Source organism: Gavia stellata, chromosome 3, assembly GCF_030936135.1.
Source record: "Gavia stellata isolate bGavSte3 chromosome 3, bGavSte3.hap2, whole genome shotgun sequence".
In the NCBI taxonomy this organism is placed as follows: Eukaryota; Metazoa; Chordata; class Aves; order Gaviiformes; family Gaviidae; genus Gavia; species Gavia stellata.
In genome coordinates, this window is record NC_082596.1 from 82,871,209 (window position 1) to 82,887,913 (window position 16,705).

The following is a 16,705-nucleotide window of genomic DNA, read 5'->3' on the forward strand; positions in this document are numbered from 1 at the left end:
GTAAATTATCACATCTCTAATCCAACATGAATACACTGTAACGTCTAGAAGAGCAGAGGAAGTATTGTCTGCTGCATGTTCTGCTTTTCAAAGGCTTGAATTTGTCTTCCATCTGCCCAACCTCATTCACCTACAGAATTCAAACATAATTCCAGAGTAAAATAGCTCTTGAGCACCACCAGCTCCTCCCCTCCAGAGTTACGGAAGATGCTCACCGATAGGTATGTCACTTATTCATACCCAACCCAGAGAGCAACGAGTAGCTTGAGAGGCTTTGCTCCTGATAACACCACTACAGCTCTCTCCTTGCTGAGTCTCTCTCATCCAGCTCTCCTTTAATGCTGCATATTTCAAAAAAGCAATTAAAACACGCCTTTCTTTCACATCACTTGTTATTTGGCAAGTACTGTTTAAGTACTTTTTGAAGAGTGACATTTTATCATTCCTTATCACCATCACTGCAGAGTAAAAACTATGGACGGAAAACACAGAGGAAAATGCTCAGTGAAGATTTTTACTTACTTTCAGTCCCAGCTTCTCTGTTTCAGTGGCTCATCTGAATTTTTCAAGCAGTTATTTTTCTAACCAACCCTGCACAGTGAGTCACATATGTGGTAAACCCTGGTAGTCCATGCACAGCTAATGTGTCTCTGAGCCATGCTGGTTCAGAGCTATGCAAACTGACTCACCTTATTTTCCTTTGTCTAACTGAAAAGAAGCAACAAGTTGTATGGCAGGATAAAGTATGAAATGTTTAACGTGATGTGCATCCACAGAATCCAGCTGAGCTACAGAGGAGCCAAATGCCATTCATGTGCCTGCTTCTGTACCTGTACCATTGCAGAAGCAGCAACACCAACGTCACAAGATTGGCACTAAAAATCACTGTGTCTGTGAGACATGGGCGGGAACAGAGAGCAGTGCACAGCGGACAAAACTTCCCTGAGTGAAGAATGCTGTCAAGAAGCGTTATATATGGCTTTCCTTCTCATTTCCATCAAGTCTTCTACTGAACCAGCTACAACAGGTAAACCATGTGACCCCTTTCTCTACCCTTGTTCTTCAAATAGGATTTCTTATTTGGTAAAGTCATTGAATCAAGTTAAATTTGCAATCAAATTACAGCAAAAGGAAAAAAAGGACAAACATTTTTGTGTAAGATTTCAGTGACATTTTATATTTACTTTGAAAGGGATTGTCTACAGGAATTTCCCAATCTGTTCCTGCATGCACTCCTGCAGTTAGACACGGTTTCCTGAGACAGGTTGTCTCAAGCTCCTTCTGCTTGCACAGCTGCTAATTCTGTGACAACTTCATTTTAATGATAGTAAAATCTATGTGCAGATACAGTAGCATATGCCAAATTTGTCAGGGATGGAGTATTATAGTGGGAAAAGACTGGTAGAGCAACAAGGAACATGGGAGTGGGAACTCAGTGCTTTCCTTGCTATGGAAATGCAACAAGTGCCTGGTTCTTGCATCAACAATGGCAAATCCTTTTGGGTTTGGTACCGTGGAGATGAACCTTACTTGGATGCAAAAGGACAAATAAGGAAAACGTGCGAGTTATTGAAATTCTTCTTATACTCCAGTGGCAGCAGGTGGGCTTTATAAGGGTCATGGGGCTTCCAGGCAGAAACGGGAGCAGGGAAGAAAACAAGCTTTTCAAAACTGCACTCCCTCAGTGATCATGGGCTTTGCTACACACATAGGCTCACAGACCCCAGCCGCTGGCCAAGGCACTGTCATCTATGTGGGTTTGGCTACATGGTGGCTGCACACCTCAGACCACCAAACACTTCAGGATGCAGAAAGCAGGTCTTACTCGCTTCCAGGCTGTTCCCTCTTGCTAAGGTGCTTACAATCTGCATGTTATTTGACACACCACGAGTAACAGTGCAAAAGCAGAGTTAACAGTTAGTAACTGAAAACATGTAAAGTCAAGGATATACCATCCAAATAACACAAAAACCTGCAATGAAATCTGCCAGGTTTGATGTGTTAGTGTTCTGATTAACCAGACATCCCAGAAAAATGTAACATGTAAAACTGGATTTATAGCAAAGTCACCTATTTCTAAGTTGCCCTGTGAAAACCATAAACCAGATTCATTAGCACCTCTGCCTGTTCCATTTTTGACATAACAGACCATACTTGAATAATGGTCTATAAAGCCAAAAACAGATGTGAAAAACCCAGAATATCAGGACCAGGCTAACAATTTTAACTTCAGCGATTACTATACCATTACTGCTTCATTTCTAGAAAGCCCTCCAACATATATAAGTAAGTCTTGACATTGCCTTTCATTATCTGTGACTCAAAAGACAAATTGATAGCCTTAGTTTCCAAGTCTATTTTCAAAACATAGTTCAGTAACAGAACGAAACAGTGAGCATGAAGACACCTAGAATTGTACATAAATTGAAAGACTGAGAGTCTAATGACAGAGAGTAGGTCATTCACACCAGTTTTGCTGTATGCACCATCATTCACTGCCTCTAGTGATACAAAACAAACTTTGCAGTTTTGACATTTTCTTCCTAAAAAGGCTCTCACAGAGTTGTCAAACATGCAGTGCAGCCTTCTACCTTCCTTTTACAACCATACGTAGAGCCAGTCATTTATTAAAGTTGTGAGCAATGACTATTAAAAAGGTGCCTAAAGATATAGCCCACGTGGAAAAAAAATCAAAAGCCTTTCCCAGTGCCTTCACCTTGCAGAGCCTTTTACAAAGTCAGTGAAGAACACTACCCTCTGCTTCACACAGCAGTAAATAACCAGACAGGCAGAGAAAGATCAGGCCTGACATGTATAGAAAAGATGGGTGTGATTTTAAATCTTACCTTCTGCACGTTGGGTTTGATGCACCGAACAAAGAAAGGATTTGAAGAACTCAGCGTCGCCATTAAAGAATGAAGCGATTCCTAAAACACAAGTAGAAAGAAAACAGCACTTCACAAGCTGACTTTTTGCACAAGCACTATACCCCGGCAAAAGCTCTTGCAGCTTAGCATTGCAGAAAATATCTAACTGCAACACCTAGTGGTATACATCAGCAATTACTGTACCATGTAAGCTCTTGCTTGTGAACATACAGAATCAATACATGCATGTTCATTTCTTCCACTGGCTCTTCTGATCAAAACTATCATCACCATTTTACAGTGAACAAGATATACAGATTGATATGAAGAAAACTGTTCATAAGGAAACACCAAATTGGAAAGTTGCTGTTTCAGGGATCTTTTGCACGACTGCTTAAGACTTAGGATCCACATTCCCAAATTGCTAAACTCGAGCAAGTCAAAAGGAAGGATAAGGGGTCTAAGGTAAAACTGAAATACCCACAAAACCAGATTTCCTGTTTTCATTTCAACCATCCCATACCCACTCATTTTCCATTTTCCCTGCCATCACCATTTTGTGCACAGGGAGTTCCTCTCTCCAGTGCGGTCTCAACCTTTCTTGCTAAAAGACACTGATAATGTAAGTCAACAAGATAGTAGAAAATATTAAAAATTTATGAAAAAAGAGTTAGTTTAGAATACAGTAGACATTGTTTTATCAATACTAGATTTTAAAATGCCCCCCTCTTGAAATGAACAAAAATTGTGTAAAGGATAGAGTGGTAAAGAAAACACATCTTACCGAAAGACAATGCTAACAGCATTAAGCAGACAGTTTCACAGTTATTTCATGTGATAGCTAATTGCAGTTAATAATAAAAAGAGAGATTATAAGGTTCAGCTAAAAAAAACATAGAAGAAAACATGTGGGTTTTTTTCTCCTAGTTTTAGAACTCTGAATGACCCAATACACATTAGACTATCAGTTGTCTGATCCTCAGCCTGGAGATAAAAATCACAAAAATCCCTCAGTCCTTTCATGATTATTACTTTAATTACACATCCGCCCCTTTCCCGCCTGAGTCGTCATTCCATATCTTATTCCAACTTGCCTCATTCTGTGTTGTTAAGTATGATAAACCATTTTAAACTGAAGTCTTGCATTTACTTTGCAGAGATGCAAATGACTGTATAGGACGGGAACCCAGGCTCTGAAGAGCCCAGAAAGCTAGCAATGATAATGTTTCAACCCTCAAAGGTGGCACTGCATGCCAGGCAGCAGAGAGAATACAGAGCAGGCTGCCAAGGAGACAGAAAATTCACTTTTAAAAGGAGCTACGTTGTGTGTCCTACCATCTGTTTTGGAGTGAAACTGCCAATGGAAGTCTCTTATAGCAAATTCTTGCTTTAATCTGCAAACCAAGGGCTCTCTTGGTAACTGAACGTGAAGCGATAAAGGCAACAGGCAGAGTTGTGGCTGCACAGGAGCTGGTACAAAGCAAAGGGAGCAAATGGTGAAGTGACTGGGAACATAAATGATAGTTCTTGGTTCATTTACCTTTTCCAGCCTACAGACCAGGAGTCGAGGACAGCAAACATCAAACAGCCAGAAGGTACAAAGTTAAATATTTTTGTGCGAAGAAAAATATTTACAGCTTCAAAAAGTAAAGGCTTCATCTGTATTAAACCTGTATGAACATTACAACATCTATGGACAACTAAGCCAATTCTCTCAACACAGGCTACTACTTACAGAGATTGGAAAAGTTGGTCCATCTAAACAAAAATGATTTAACCTATTTTCACATTCATCTGTGGTACAGACAGCCAGATTCTGCACAGTGCTGCACGCCTCTAAGTCACTGTCAGGTGACAAGCTAATCTGAAGTTTGCTCTGCTTTAAGCAATAGCTGAAACAGATGGTAACTAACCTCAGCTACTCTGTGTGCACCCCCAGGCCCGCATTAGGCAGGCTGTCAAATGAAAAGAAGAGTTAACCAACCTATCATGAGAATAAAACTGTGAAGGCAAAGTTCTTATCTTCAGTTGAAATGAGATGGTCTAATCCCTAGAAGGCTTTAAAACATGGAAAAAAACCGCCAACCTAATTCTCTGGGGACAGCATGACGTGAAGGTCAACCTCTTGTAAAGCAGCCCAGCTGGTTAATGGCCAGTTACTGCAGCTTTAGATAAGAGACAACATTGTTTTGATTTCATGTGTTATCATGCTTTATGTTGTCCAAGGGCTCTGACGGAGCGGAGAAGGAACTCTACATTATGTTCTACCTTGTAAAGTGAGTGCAAAAATATGGTCAATTTTTATACAGTAACATCTTAAAGGTCTACTTTGCACAGGTACAAATGACTATGTGGAAACAGTACCTTCTGCTATCCCAGAGAGCTAGCAAATAATACTACCTCACCACAAGAAGTGGATATTGTCTGAGATGAGCGATGGTAGCACAAAGCAAGCTGTCCAGGAAATATAACATTAGTGTTTTTTAATAAAAGACACTGTGTGTGCCCCAGCATACACTCCTTGCTGTTCTGTCTAACACTTAGCAATAGTCTATTAGGATAAAATCTGCCCTCAAGGGGTTTGAGTCTGCTCCCTTTTTTAAAAAAAGTGAATGAACAGTGCAAAGGTATATTAATTCAGACAACATGAAAGACAACTAATCCAGACTTGTACTCATGCAATTTAGAAAAGGTTTTGTGCCAATCTTTCTCTTTTAAATAATTTGCAGATAGACTTTATGCTAGATTTCAATTTGGTGCCATTTTTGATGGGAGGGCTAAAAAGCCTCATAAAAAGGTGTTTAATAAAAATGCTTTCCAAACTTTAACTTAAAAAGCAAGGCAACACCTTAATGAGGTATTTATTCAGTATTTATTTTTCTTAGCACACAGGCACTGCTGTAAGGCTTTGTGTGATTTTGTGGTTGGTTTTAGATTAGAAAGAAAAACCAGGACAAGAGAGACCAACTACATAGATGAGTTTTGAAATAAGGACAAGTAAGCAACTGGAAAGCAACAGGAGTTTTGTTTGGATGGTGCGATGCGAAGGTTAGTGTCTGTCTGAAGCTAGCTAGTATGGCCAATCAGTTGATTAGTAAGTGCAGTTTCACCGAAGAGTCAGCAACGTTTTGATGCTGAAGTTTTGCCTGTTTTAATCTGCAACTGTTCTTTAACAGAGATTATCTATCACTGATTAGCTACAGAGCAGAGACAACACATTAACTAACCTTGAACTGGAGACTGACAGTGGGTTTTCGGTGCTTGCTTCCACATTTAAGAGTGTCTTGATTGTTGCGACTTGAAACGTGTTCAAATAGATCATAGATGAAATCAAGACTGAAATGGGAAAGAAAAAGAGTATCTCTGAAGTATATCTTAATAGCCTATGAGGTTTACCACTATAGAACACAAAGAAAGCACTATCCTTTAGAAAGCAGCTCCTCTATCCAAAAAATGCTTATTGATTTTCTTCATAATCTTTAAGAAGCAATAGATTTTGTCTTTGCAGAATTTATGCAAGGGAGAAAAAAAACAACAAACCAAACCAAAACAAGGAGGTTCTTTCTTCTACACTCCCAACACATAATTAGGGAAACAAAGTGTGATGTCCTAGAGTCCTTACTGCATTTTACTCCACTCTCTGAACCAAAACTCCAGCTGACTGTAATGGGAACTGTATCTGAACAAAGACTAAAAACCAAGACTTCCAGCTTGTTTGGGGCCATAACACAAAATAGCCACCCACATGAGCCTCACTTTCAGATACCAGCTGTGTATGTTGTTTTCTACCCTGTGAGTCAGGTATCCTCTTACCACTCCTACAGAAACAGACTTTTTAACTTGAGCTCCAGACAAATGTTGGTGCAAGAGCAAAACCAGGCCCAGCAGCTTTAACTCAAATTTATTACTTTTGCCTACATACTTCAATTGACAGATGTTATGTCAGATATGTCATGAAACCAGAACAAACTACGTAGACAGGGAAATGGCTATTAACAGTTTCCCCTGCACAGAGGGTTTAAGGGATTTAAAAACAAGCAACTCGCACGGCAAGGCAGGATGACTGGATGGGATGGGTGAGGGCAGCAGCGGAGACAGCAACACCCAGGCTCAGCTCCCTCCTCTTCTGTCACCCCTTTGTGTGTCTTGGAGCCTCAACCATATGATTACAAAAAGGGACAGGCTACCACTGTAAGGATCCTGAGACGTTACACAGCAGAATGACAAGAGGCATGCAGGTACCAGAGACAACCAAGCTCAGACTTGCAGTAACGTAAATCTTTATAGAAATTCTCCCTTTGAAGTAATTACTATATAGCAATTTGCACTGTGGTAGGTCCCTGACACTAAGCTTTCAACCAAATTAGGGAATGCCAGAAATAGAGCAAATCAGCCTGTATGTGAAGCAAAAAACGACATGTGCACACTGCCAATGAGGCACCCTGAAACAGTTAAAAACCATCACCAGCTTTCAGCATCCTTACTCACCACTGAGTAGCAAGTGAGCTCTCTAGCAACCCCCTGGACTGAACAGGGATGAGGTACTGTACAATGTGGGAAAATCCAACTTTGTGAGAACCAATTACAGTCAAATCTGCTTACAGGCACCCCTGATATTTCTTCTATGCTCATTTCAACTCTGTCAAGGTCTGATGCTATGCAACATCTAACATGTTCAAACCCTGGCAGAATTAGGTGATAAACCCTGACACCTCTTTACGTCATGTCCTAAACAAAAATGGCAGAAACATACCTGCTTTCACGTAACAAGTTTAGGAGATCGTCCCTGAAAGTATCTCTGTTCTTCTCCAAGATCCCCCTGACATCATACTGGACCTAGCAGGAAACAGAGCTGATTCAAACAACAAGCCAAGTAGTCAGGCATGTCTCACAAAAGCAGTACTGTAAAAAGCACTGAGGGAACAGAGTGCTTCAGTTAATTTTGGGCAGCCTCAGGGTAAAATTAAGCTAATGAAAACTCTGCTTGGAATAATTTCAGCAAATAAAGAAAAGAAAATTACCTCCCCAGCGTAGTGCTTCACTCCAAAATTGTGAACGGCAACTCTTGGTTTTACATAAAAAGGATTGTTCTAATTGGAGGGGAAAAAAAAGAGAAAAATATTTGGGGGGGGGGTGGTGCCAGGGAGTGGAATGATACAAAGGATCACATTATCCTCTCAACCCAAATCTAAACAAACCATTGTCTTCCAGTGAAATCCACAGAAGATTAGTGCTCCAAAAGCAAACAACCAACTTATAATGATAATAGGATTTGTTAGTCTGGGCTGCTTCAAATGCAGTTATAACAGATTCATAGTATCTAAAAAGGCGTTATACTAAACCTGAACCCATCTGGCAGAACCATCTATTAAAGGCACTTTGAAAAAGAAGGCTCTGTCTTAAACTGGCAGTTATAAAGACTGGTGGGCATATGCTTGTATCTGAGAAATTCTCAAAAATAATTCTAGGTTCACAAATAAAGGTAACACTGATCTGGACAGAGGAAACAGCAACCTTTTGGTAAATGACATCATGGTGAATACTTCGTTAGATCTTCAATTTCCCTTCATTTAAGTAATCTGAGTTACTGCAGGTTGTCAGAGTTCTAACTAAGCAGAATTTGGCTTATTCACCAATATGGACATCTTTAACTGGACGGTAACAAGGATATGTTCTTCCAGGTAACCGACTCAGTCTTGACAGCAAACGATACGGATTGCCATGGAAGTAGGATCACATCCAAAACAGCCTCTACAACTATGAGCCCTTATATTTGAATCATGAATTTCTACAGAAGCAAAGAGACCTTCCATAATTTGCACAGAATACATGAGCAAAACATTACATACAGCATGCTGGGTATTCAACTTCTCCAGCAAGGTGGAGTCAGTAGCTTGAGGAAAATGGCTCTCTTCATTGATGAGTGCCAGCAGGCCCAGTTTCTAGAACAGCAAGAACAGGCAGAAGATGAAATCAGTGCACAGATGGACACAGACCTTGCCTGCGGTTTGGAAAAACCACAACGTTCTTGAAGTTATTGTGTGCACAGAGGCACAAAACCACCCGTACATGACTAAAAACCCACTCTCATAGAGGACTGCAATCCTATTTTTCTGGCAACACTCCTTTTGAAACATATAGCATATGATACACTGGCAAAATAAAGAAAAAGAAGCTACTGGAAGAAGCAACAGTTCTCCTGATGAAGGGAGTTTTTAGGTGCATACAATGAGATTGCCCCAGAATATATACCTAGCCTTCAAGATCTCCAGTGATCAGGAGTCCCTTGAGTCTGAGGAGTTTGTGTAAACAGCCTTTCAAAAATTTTTCTTCCATAAAATTATCTACTCACTTGTTGAACCAATGCAAACTTTTAGCATCCAGAGTGCCCAGGGGCACAGTCTAACTACGCACTGTGTGAAACGCAACCCCCCTTTGCTTTGCATATGCCTCCCTGTAATTCCCTTTGATGTTCCCTACTTCTCATATTAGAAGAGGTTGTAAACAAAGCCAGCTACCCTACAGTTAATATGTCCAGCAAGCTTCAGGTTGATACAGCCGCTCAGAAAAACACGGTTCTCCAGGTGCACATTTTAATAAGCCACTTCCCATCGGCCCAGAGCAGCTCCTGACAAACCACACTGTCTTGACTGCAGTCACCTCCTGGCAGCTGGATCCCCTGCCAGCTGCCATGAGTTTCTGTGGTTGTCTAAACTCAGGCAGCCACACACCCCTCCACACAGATAAACTCACACAGCCCACTTGTACTGCTGGCAGAAGTGAACACAGATGAAACTATATATAACTTCGGCTTTGTCATCCAGCCAGAGTTATCATTTCTAGGTCATGAAATGAGACCTCATCTGCCCGTCACTGCTAACGTTCCTACCAAAAACTCTACAGAAACTTCATGCTCTTTTGCATCTTTCCTTAGCACAAATCAGAGCACAAACAAAATTATAGATAAAGCAAAATTTGGCAGGCAACAAATGATGATTATTCGCATCCCAGGAAAAGCCATCATGGGAGCAAAACATTCTTTCTGCCCCCTCTTTCTATTCTTTTTAATCATCTCCAAATATTGCTTTTATGTGTAATCGTACACTGTTAAAAGTTACTACACGGAAAGATGCGTATATTGAGCTTACAATATAACGTAGAATATGTCCATGCATGAAAATGATTTGATTAAAAGATCACTATTTAAACATGCAAAAGCCACCATTCTCTTCACTTGTTCTTTGTGGTGGCAAGTGTTTTAAAAACATATTACCTCAGAACAAAAACTAGAAATAGGTACTGGCATCAAATTCTTTATTACCTTTTCAATAAGATCCAAGCACTCCCCATTGTCCGTCCAGTCAATATCCTCCCAAACTAGTCCTTCCCTAAAAAAATAAGGAAGGCCTTTTTATTAACAACTACAAAGAAAACATTTTAAATACAGAAATAGGAGGAGCTGATATATTTGTCATGCAAAATACAGCAAAATCAGCTTGCTTTCAAAAAATGCACAGCTCCAGACTAGGAGATTTTCAGAGGAAGCAAAGGTATCTAGGAACCCACATTTCAAGTGAACACTGACATTTTCAAAATTCTTTCAAATCTCATCTGTATCTCTTACCTGCTGTATTCCAGTTGCTCCAAGGAAAAGATGTGCTTGTTGAAATACTCCTGAAGCTTTTCATTTGCATAGTTAATATTGAACTGCTCAAAACGGTTTACCTAAAGGGACAAGACATTTTCAAAAATGCATACACTCCAAGTATTTTACTTTGCAAACAAGGAACTGGTTTAAGTCGTAACACGTTTAATAATCAAGTTTCAGTGAAGATGACAAAGATATGTAGAACGATGAAGCATAAGGGCATGTAGCGTTAGGACAAGGGATAATGGCTTTAAACTGAAAGAGGGTAGATTTAGATTAGATATTAGGAAGAAATTCTTCACCATGAGGGTGGTGAGGCACTGGAACGGGTTGCCCAGAGAAGTTGTGGATCACCAGCCCTGGAAGTGTTCCAGGCCAGGTTGGACGGGCTTTGAGCAACCTGGTCTAGTGGAAGGTGTCCCTGCCCATGGCAGGGGGGTTGGAACTAGGTGATCTTTAAGGTCCTTTCCAACCCAAACCATTCTATGATTCTATGATAAACATCAGACAATCTATTTGAACAAACTTTTGAAACCTACCTCAAAGTTTTCAAATCCAAATATGTCTAAAATTCCAATAGACTTGCAGTCTTCCTTGCTTCTGATTCTGCTGTTGATTTTCTTAATGACCCAAGCAAAACACTGAGAATAAAGTGCCATAGCCATAGAATCTCTGCTGTCTATTGCCTGCATTAAAGAAGGAACACACAACTCATCAATCACCCCTGTAACTGAGAACTCACCAGACTTTGCTGGTCAGCATCCCTCGCACAGCATAAAGCAAGGTGTAAAGCAAGCAGGTTTGTATTCCTATGTACCTTGACAGCAACTGTATTAACAGTTACAGAGACTCACTATTTAAGCTTTAACAGTGTAAGTTATAACAGCTGTACACCTATGTGGCTTTAAAATTCCATTTCAAAACTAAAGCATTCAAAAATGACGAAATTATAAACTTGAGGTGCGGAGGAAGAAAAGAGAAGAGTAGGAAATAACACTTTAAATTACCCCTTTCTAGAGGTAAGCATAATGTTGTATACACCTTTTTCTAATCCCCTTCTTGTAAATAATAAAATTATTTTTGCTGAAAGTTTTCAAAAACGCCCACCTGACACAAATGTGTGTCATATGTGCCATAATGAAAAATATCAGCCTACATGATTAGAATTTGCAAAAAAATGGTAAGCAATCAGGCTTAATAAGAATAACAAGAATCAAGCTACAAGCCCTGGCTAGAATGATAGGATGGGATATACAAAAATTTCTAAAAGTCCAATTATACCCTTCCCAAAAAACTATGTAGTATTTTTGACAGCAACTCTGATACATGATCTAAACTTCTGTTCCTGAGTGACCAATGATTTCACTGGATTCAAAGTCCAAGCCATCTATTTAACAGACACTAAAAACATGTCAAAACTGAGATGCCTTCACCTGTTGTATACTAAGAGGTGTTAGGATTTCTTCTCCCCTGAGTATCATTGACCTCTGTGTCAATGCTTCAGTTAGCTGTGTGGAGTCCAACCCCAGTAGTTCAGCAGATCTACCCAGAGCTGGCAAAAGAAAGAGACAAATATAAATATGTCCTTAAATGTATAAGGCTATGAAACTACTACTACTACTATTATTACTACTACTACTACTACTACTTATTATTATTATTACCACCACCATTTAAGATGATTCCAAAATAATGGGGACTGGAGATAAAAACACAACTAGAAACTCTCGGATAGGTTTTTGCTGCTCATGAAAAGGCACAGTATCATAAATATGCACAACTGAAGGGATTTTGCAGTAGAAATTCATCACAAGTAAGTCACAAATACTTATTTTCCTCTTACTGTTAAATGTCAAGGATTCAAACAATCTACTGCTTACACTAACGTATTTTTCCAGATACAAACAGTAATTCACTCTTTGTCCCCATGAATGCGTTTCAGCTTCCCGCAGGATGACGAGGATAAAGAAAATCAATGAAATTTTTTTCTTATATGCATAATTTAATTTGCAATTTTGCTGTAATGCAGTATATAAAGCAGTATGTAATGCTACTGTTTATTGCCATATTTGAACAAACATTCAAAATGCTCACCAGCCCAATCTTTAGACATACCAGCACATACTTTCAGATTTGTAATTGAGGTATTGAAAGCTCTAACAAAAGATACCTTCAGTGGAGATCTCAGTTAAGGAACGTACTTGAGCACTTATGTTTTATCAGCTTGAGAATATTTCAAAGAAGGAATTAGATTAAAATTGAATTTCCCTACTATCAATGGAATATATATGTGCCCATGGTCTTCCCTAATTAAGACCTAGCATCCAGCAGCAAAATAATTTGCCTTATCTGTCAAAAAAACCAAAAATAACATTTTAATCAACATTTACAGATGCTAAAAAGCAGCAAGACCCTTTTGCTGTTTGTTCTTGCTATGGTCAGATATACTAGCAACGAATTTAACTTTCATAACCTCAGGAAACGTTTACATACTACAAGGAAGCACAGCCTTCTCACCTGTTTTAAAGGACACCTGTGCCCCACCAGCAGTGATGAACTCAACATTTCCTAGATGCAAAATGCCAGCCAACAGCCTCAGAACTTCTCGCACCTCGTCCTTGCTAAACTGCATCACTTCCATTGCAGTCTGGAATGACATGTGAGCTTCTTCAATAACATGCACACTGACTCAAAAACGAGGACAAGGACAAACCCACCAACTGTGTTGTCAGGCCTTAGAAAGGCAAGTGAGGGCCAACAGAGGGCTGGCAGGAGTTAATTCCTTTGGTTTCATCCCAAATCAAATACACCATAATACATCACGGGGACAACTTGGAACATGCAAATATCACTCCGGTTTTAAGAGATCTCCTTTTGATGCTGTAAGGATCCTGTAATTTGCTTTCAAATTCTTCTGTATAAACACTGAAATGCCCTACTGAGTTGTACATCAGATGCAATTTAACTAGTTTGCATAAGTAACTGATAACTTCTTCTGTGTTTTTACCAAATTTTGCCAATTAGCCTTGTAGGTAAAACAACGCATGGGGGAGGAAACACTGCAACATGTAAGATTTGCTCATTTGTTGTCCTAGCCACATAGACTTCAGAGGAGGCCTTCTGCAGCATGTTCTGGGCAAGCCATGAAGCCCAAACACACATCTTATCAGTGTGGTCTGACATCTTACAGCAAAACTGAGCAAGAAAAAGAGATCTGTATAAAATGTGTGGAATTTATGAATAACCACTCTGGCAATGATCAAGCCTCAACTATGTAACAAGGAGAATGGCAAATCTCTATCTAAAGAAACATTAAAACAAGAAGAGGAACATACACCTTTCTCTGACACAGAAGGGGTCAGTAACTGTATGCCTCTGGAAATCACCAGAATTTCCCAAATTCAGGTCTAATATGAGCCTGTCTGAGACCAGATCACAGTTTTATACCCTTACAGTTGGACTCATCACGTTATGGTCATTGCAGGTGTCTGACACATGACACACTTCATCTTTCATAAATCATCAGTTACAAATGGAAAACCCTCAGACTCATCCCACAATTAGAAGCAGAGAAGAGATAAAGGCTGAAGGTGCATTTTGTATAGAAGACCTTTCATAACAGAGCTCTACGAAAGGCGGCAGCACTGTGAGTTCATCTCCACACTCACTGTACAGTTCCTCCCTGTCTCCCACAAAAGTTTCACTTAAGTAACATTTCCGGGACTTAAACCTCAATAAAAATAGGCAAAGGGGATGACTGTAATAGGAAAAGACAGGCGAGGGCTAACTGCGGGGTTTCTGCCTGCCTCCTGCTCTGGGAATGCAGGCTGGCAGCCTCAGCCCCTGCTCCAAGGCTGCCCACACAATGGGCAGCATGCAAGCGTCACCTGCCCAGCTGATTTCATGCTCTGCCTACCCTGGGATAATTAGCACAAATTAAATGTCACACTAATCAACTTAAGCCATGTGACTATAATGTAGATAAGTCACCAACTTTTCCAACACCCCTCTGCCCTCACCATACCAGATGAGGCTGGTTTACACTAAAAATAAATGCTGCATCCTCTACACATTAATTTGTCAATTTGTCAAAGAGATTAACATCGTTAAGTAAAAGAGTTTGGTGAAGGGCATAAAATCCATTATTTTTACTGATTTTTAAAATCTAACACCTATCACCTCAGTGATACAGTAAGCCATTAGCAATTATCCTAACAGTCAGTATAGACTAATTGCTGTAGCTAATTGGTGTGGGTATAAGACATAAAGACATTCAGAGAAAGACTCCATCAGGAGCTGGTTTTTAATCTGTGTTTACATTTTCTTCAACTCTGTTGTGTAAGTTATTCCATACAACTGGATTTCCCAGCTGCAACTTAAGAGTCACAGAAGCCCAAGTGCTTTGCTGCCTACGTGCTGCACTGCAGACTCGACCCAGTAGATGCTGCATGATCTGGGCAAAGCTTTAGGATGCAAAAACAGTGGAAGCAGACATACCTGTAATATAAAACAACGCAGGGAAGGGCAAAGGCATGTAAATGCCTTACTGTCTTCCTAACTGATACTCTTTTCATTTCAAAACTTAATCATTTCAGTAAATTATAGCACGCTTTGAAATGACAGAGTAAAAATCAAGTATTGGTAAGGAAGGTAAAGACATCCTCAAAATGCAGTGAAGCATTATGAGAAAATGTAAGTCACTGTAAGCTTAGTTCTTCTGAGACAGCTGCACAGAGAGACAGAATGGCAGAGAATGCAGGAAAGCACAAGAAGGCTTTGTCCTCTGCTCTGTCAGTGAGCCCCAGGTGCCTGCACCTCCAGCATTTTTAAAGCATAAAGAACTAGGGAGACAACTCACAATGACTTCCTTGAAGGAATCTTTGTCATTGATTGTCTTATCCGCTATACATCCAGACTGATTCAGGTAGTGGTAGTTCTCCGGTACAGATAAGTAAAAAGCATCTAATGAAGAGAGAAGAGAGGATGAGTGAAAAAAAAATCTCAAAACAAAAGCACCAAATTACTATGTCAAACAGTTCACAGTTCATTTGCTCAGAAATTGTGATGATGCACAAAACAAAGTCTTATATTAAAATCAGATATGGGGTTTTACTTCGCTGTGTTTTTGCTTTATTTAGCTGCACAATGGAATTAACTCTACTTTTTAGCATGCAAAGACAGCAGGCCCAAAGGGAGATGCTGAGACAGCTTTAGGCAATTTTGCACATATACAAATGTAATTTCTTTTGTTCAGTGGATTTATTCTTTATCAGAGAGGATTAGAGGAACCAGAATTATTTCTTTTTGTTGCTGTGGAGTTATTTAGTACCAGCAAAAATATTCAGCTTGAACAGAACGAAGCATGTTTGTCCCCAAGTAATTTTCCCAGGGCCACAGCAGAAGCTGGGAGAAAAATGACGGGCAGCATGGTGACATTCTTCAACTAAGCAGGTTGCTTTATCAAGCTGAGCTGAAATGCACACTCATTGAATCCCGGCTAAATAAATAACATATTTCTCTGCTTGGGTTAGCGGGTTTCTGCAGTTAAATTCTCCATTGCTGTCACCATGGCTGACTGCTAGCAGAGAGCCACTATGGTTGTGTGACTTGCATTTTGCCACTCACCTTTCTCTCTCTCTTCTATCCCTGCCAGCAGAGCATAGAATATATGATAATTTCTTTCCCCGGGGTTTTGTCTTACTACACGATTCTGTTAAAGTAAAAAATAGTTTCCATTTAAGCAATCATTTTTTAGGAGAATTTTTTTATCCACAATTTCAGAGAAAATATTAAATCAAACAGAATTGACTGAGCAAAAGCAAACATCAACTTACTTTTTCCAATAAATCTATAGCCAGGAAGAAAAACTACAGTCAAGGAACAAAGTAAAAAATAATTAATGCACAAGCTATTTATAACCTTCCTTAATTCTTTCATTTGAGACAACCGGAAGAGCATCATCATCTTTTCTTACAACATGCCTACTGCCATAACAAGATGAATAAAGTGGCAACAACGATAGTATTGCAGCAGTTCTAATACCAATGTGTTCCCATACCTCCTTCTCCTCCATCCCATCAAAACTGGACTTGTCATATTCTGGATTTTAGACGGCATCTGCTTTCCTTTACTTTTCCCTAAAGCTTGGGAACAGCTTTAAGGATGAAATTTGTCCCACTGCAAAAGCAGT

General features: G+C 39.7%; 1 protein-coding gene across 1 annotated transcript in view; it reads right to left on the minus strand.

Moving 5' to 3' along the window:
* The window catches only part of MYO10 (myosin X), a 132,420-nt gene that overhangs the window by 49,624 nt on the left and 66,091 nt on the right, over positions 1-16,705 (minus strand). The window contains exons 6-18 of the mRNA XM_059815725.1: positions 16,350-16,363; positions 16,141-16,225; positions 15,374-15,477; positions 13,033-13,162; positions 11,949-12,067; positions 11,055-11,201; positions 10,492-10,592; positions 10,189-10,255; positions 8,717-8,809; positions 7,889-7,957; positions 7,621-7,703; positions 6,095-6,203; positions 2,847-2,927 (exon numbers count right to left, since the gene is read on the minus strand). Coding sequence (XP_059671708.1) covers positions 2,847-2,927; positions 6,095-6,203; positions 7,621-7,703; positions 7,889-7,957; positions 8,717-8,809; positions 10,189-10,255; positions 10,492-10,592; positions 11,055-11,201; positions 11,949-12,067; positions 13,033-13,162; positions 15,374-15,477; positions 16,141-16,225; positions 16,350-16,363 — 1,202 coding nt within the window. The remainder of the gene's footprint in view (positions 1-2,846; positions 2,928-6,094; positions 6,204-7,620; positions 7,704-7,888; positions 7,958-8,716; positions 8,810-10,188; positions 10,256-10,491; positions 10,593-11,054; positions 11,202-11,948; positions 12,068-13,032; positions 13,163-15,373; positions 15,478-16,140; positions 16,226-16,349; positions 16,364-16,705) is intronic.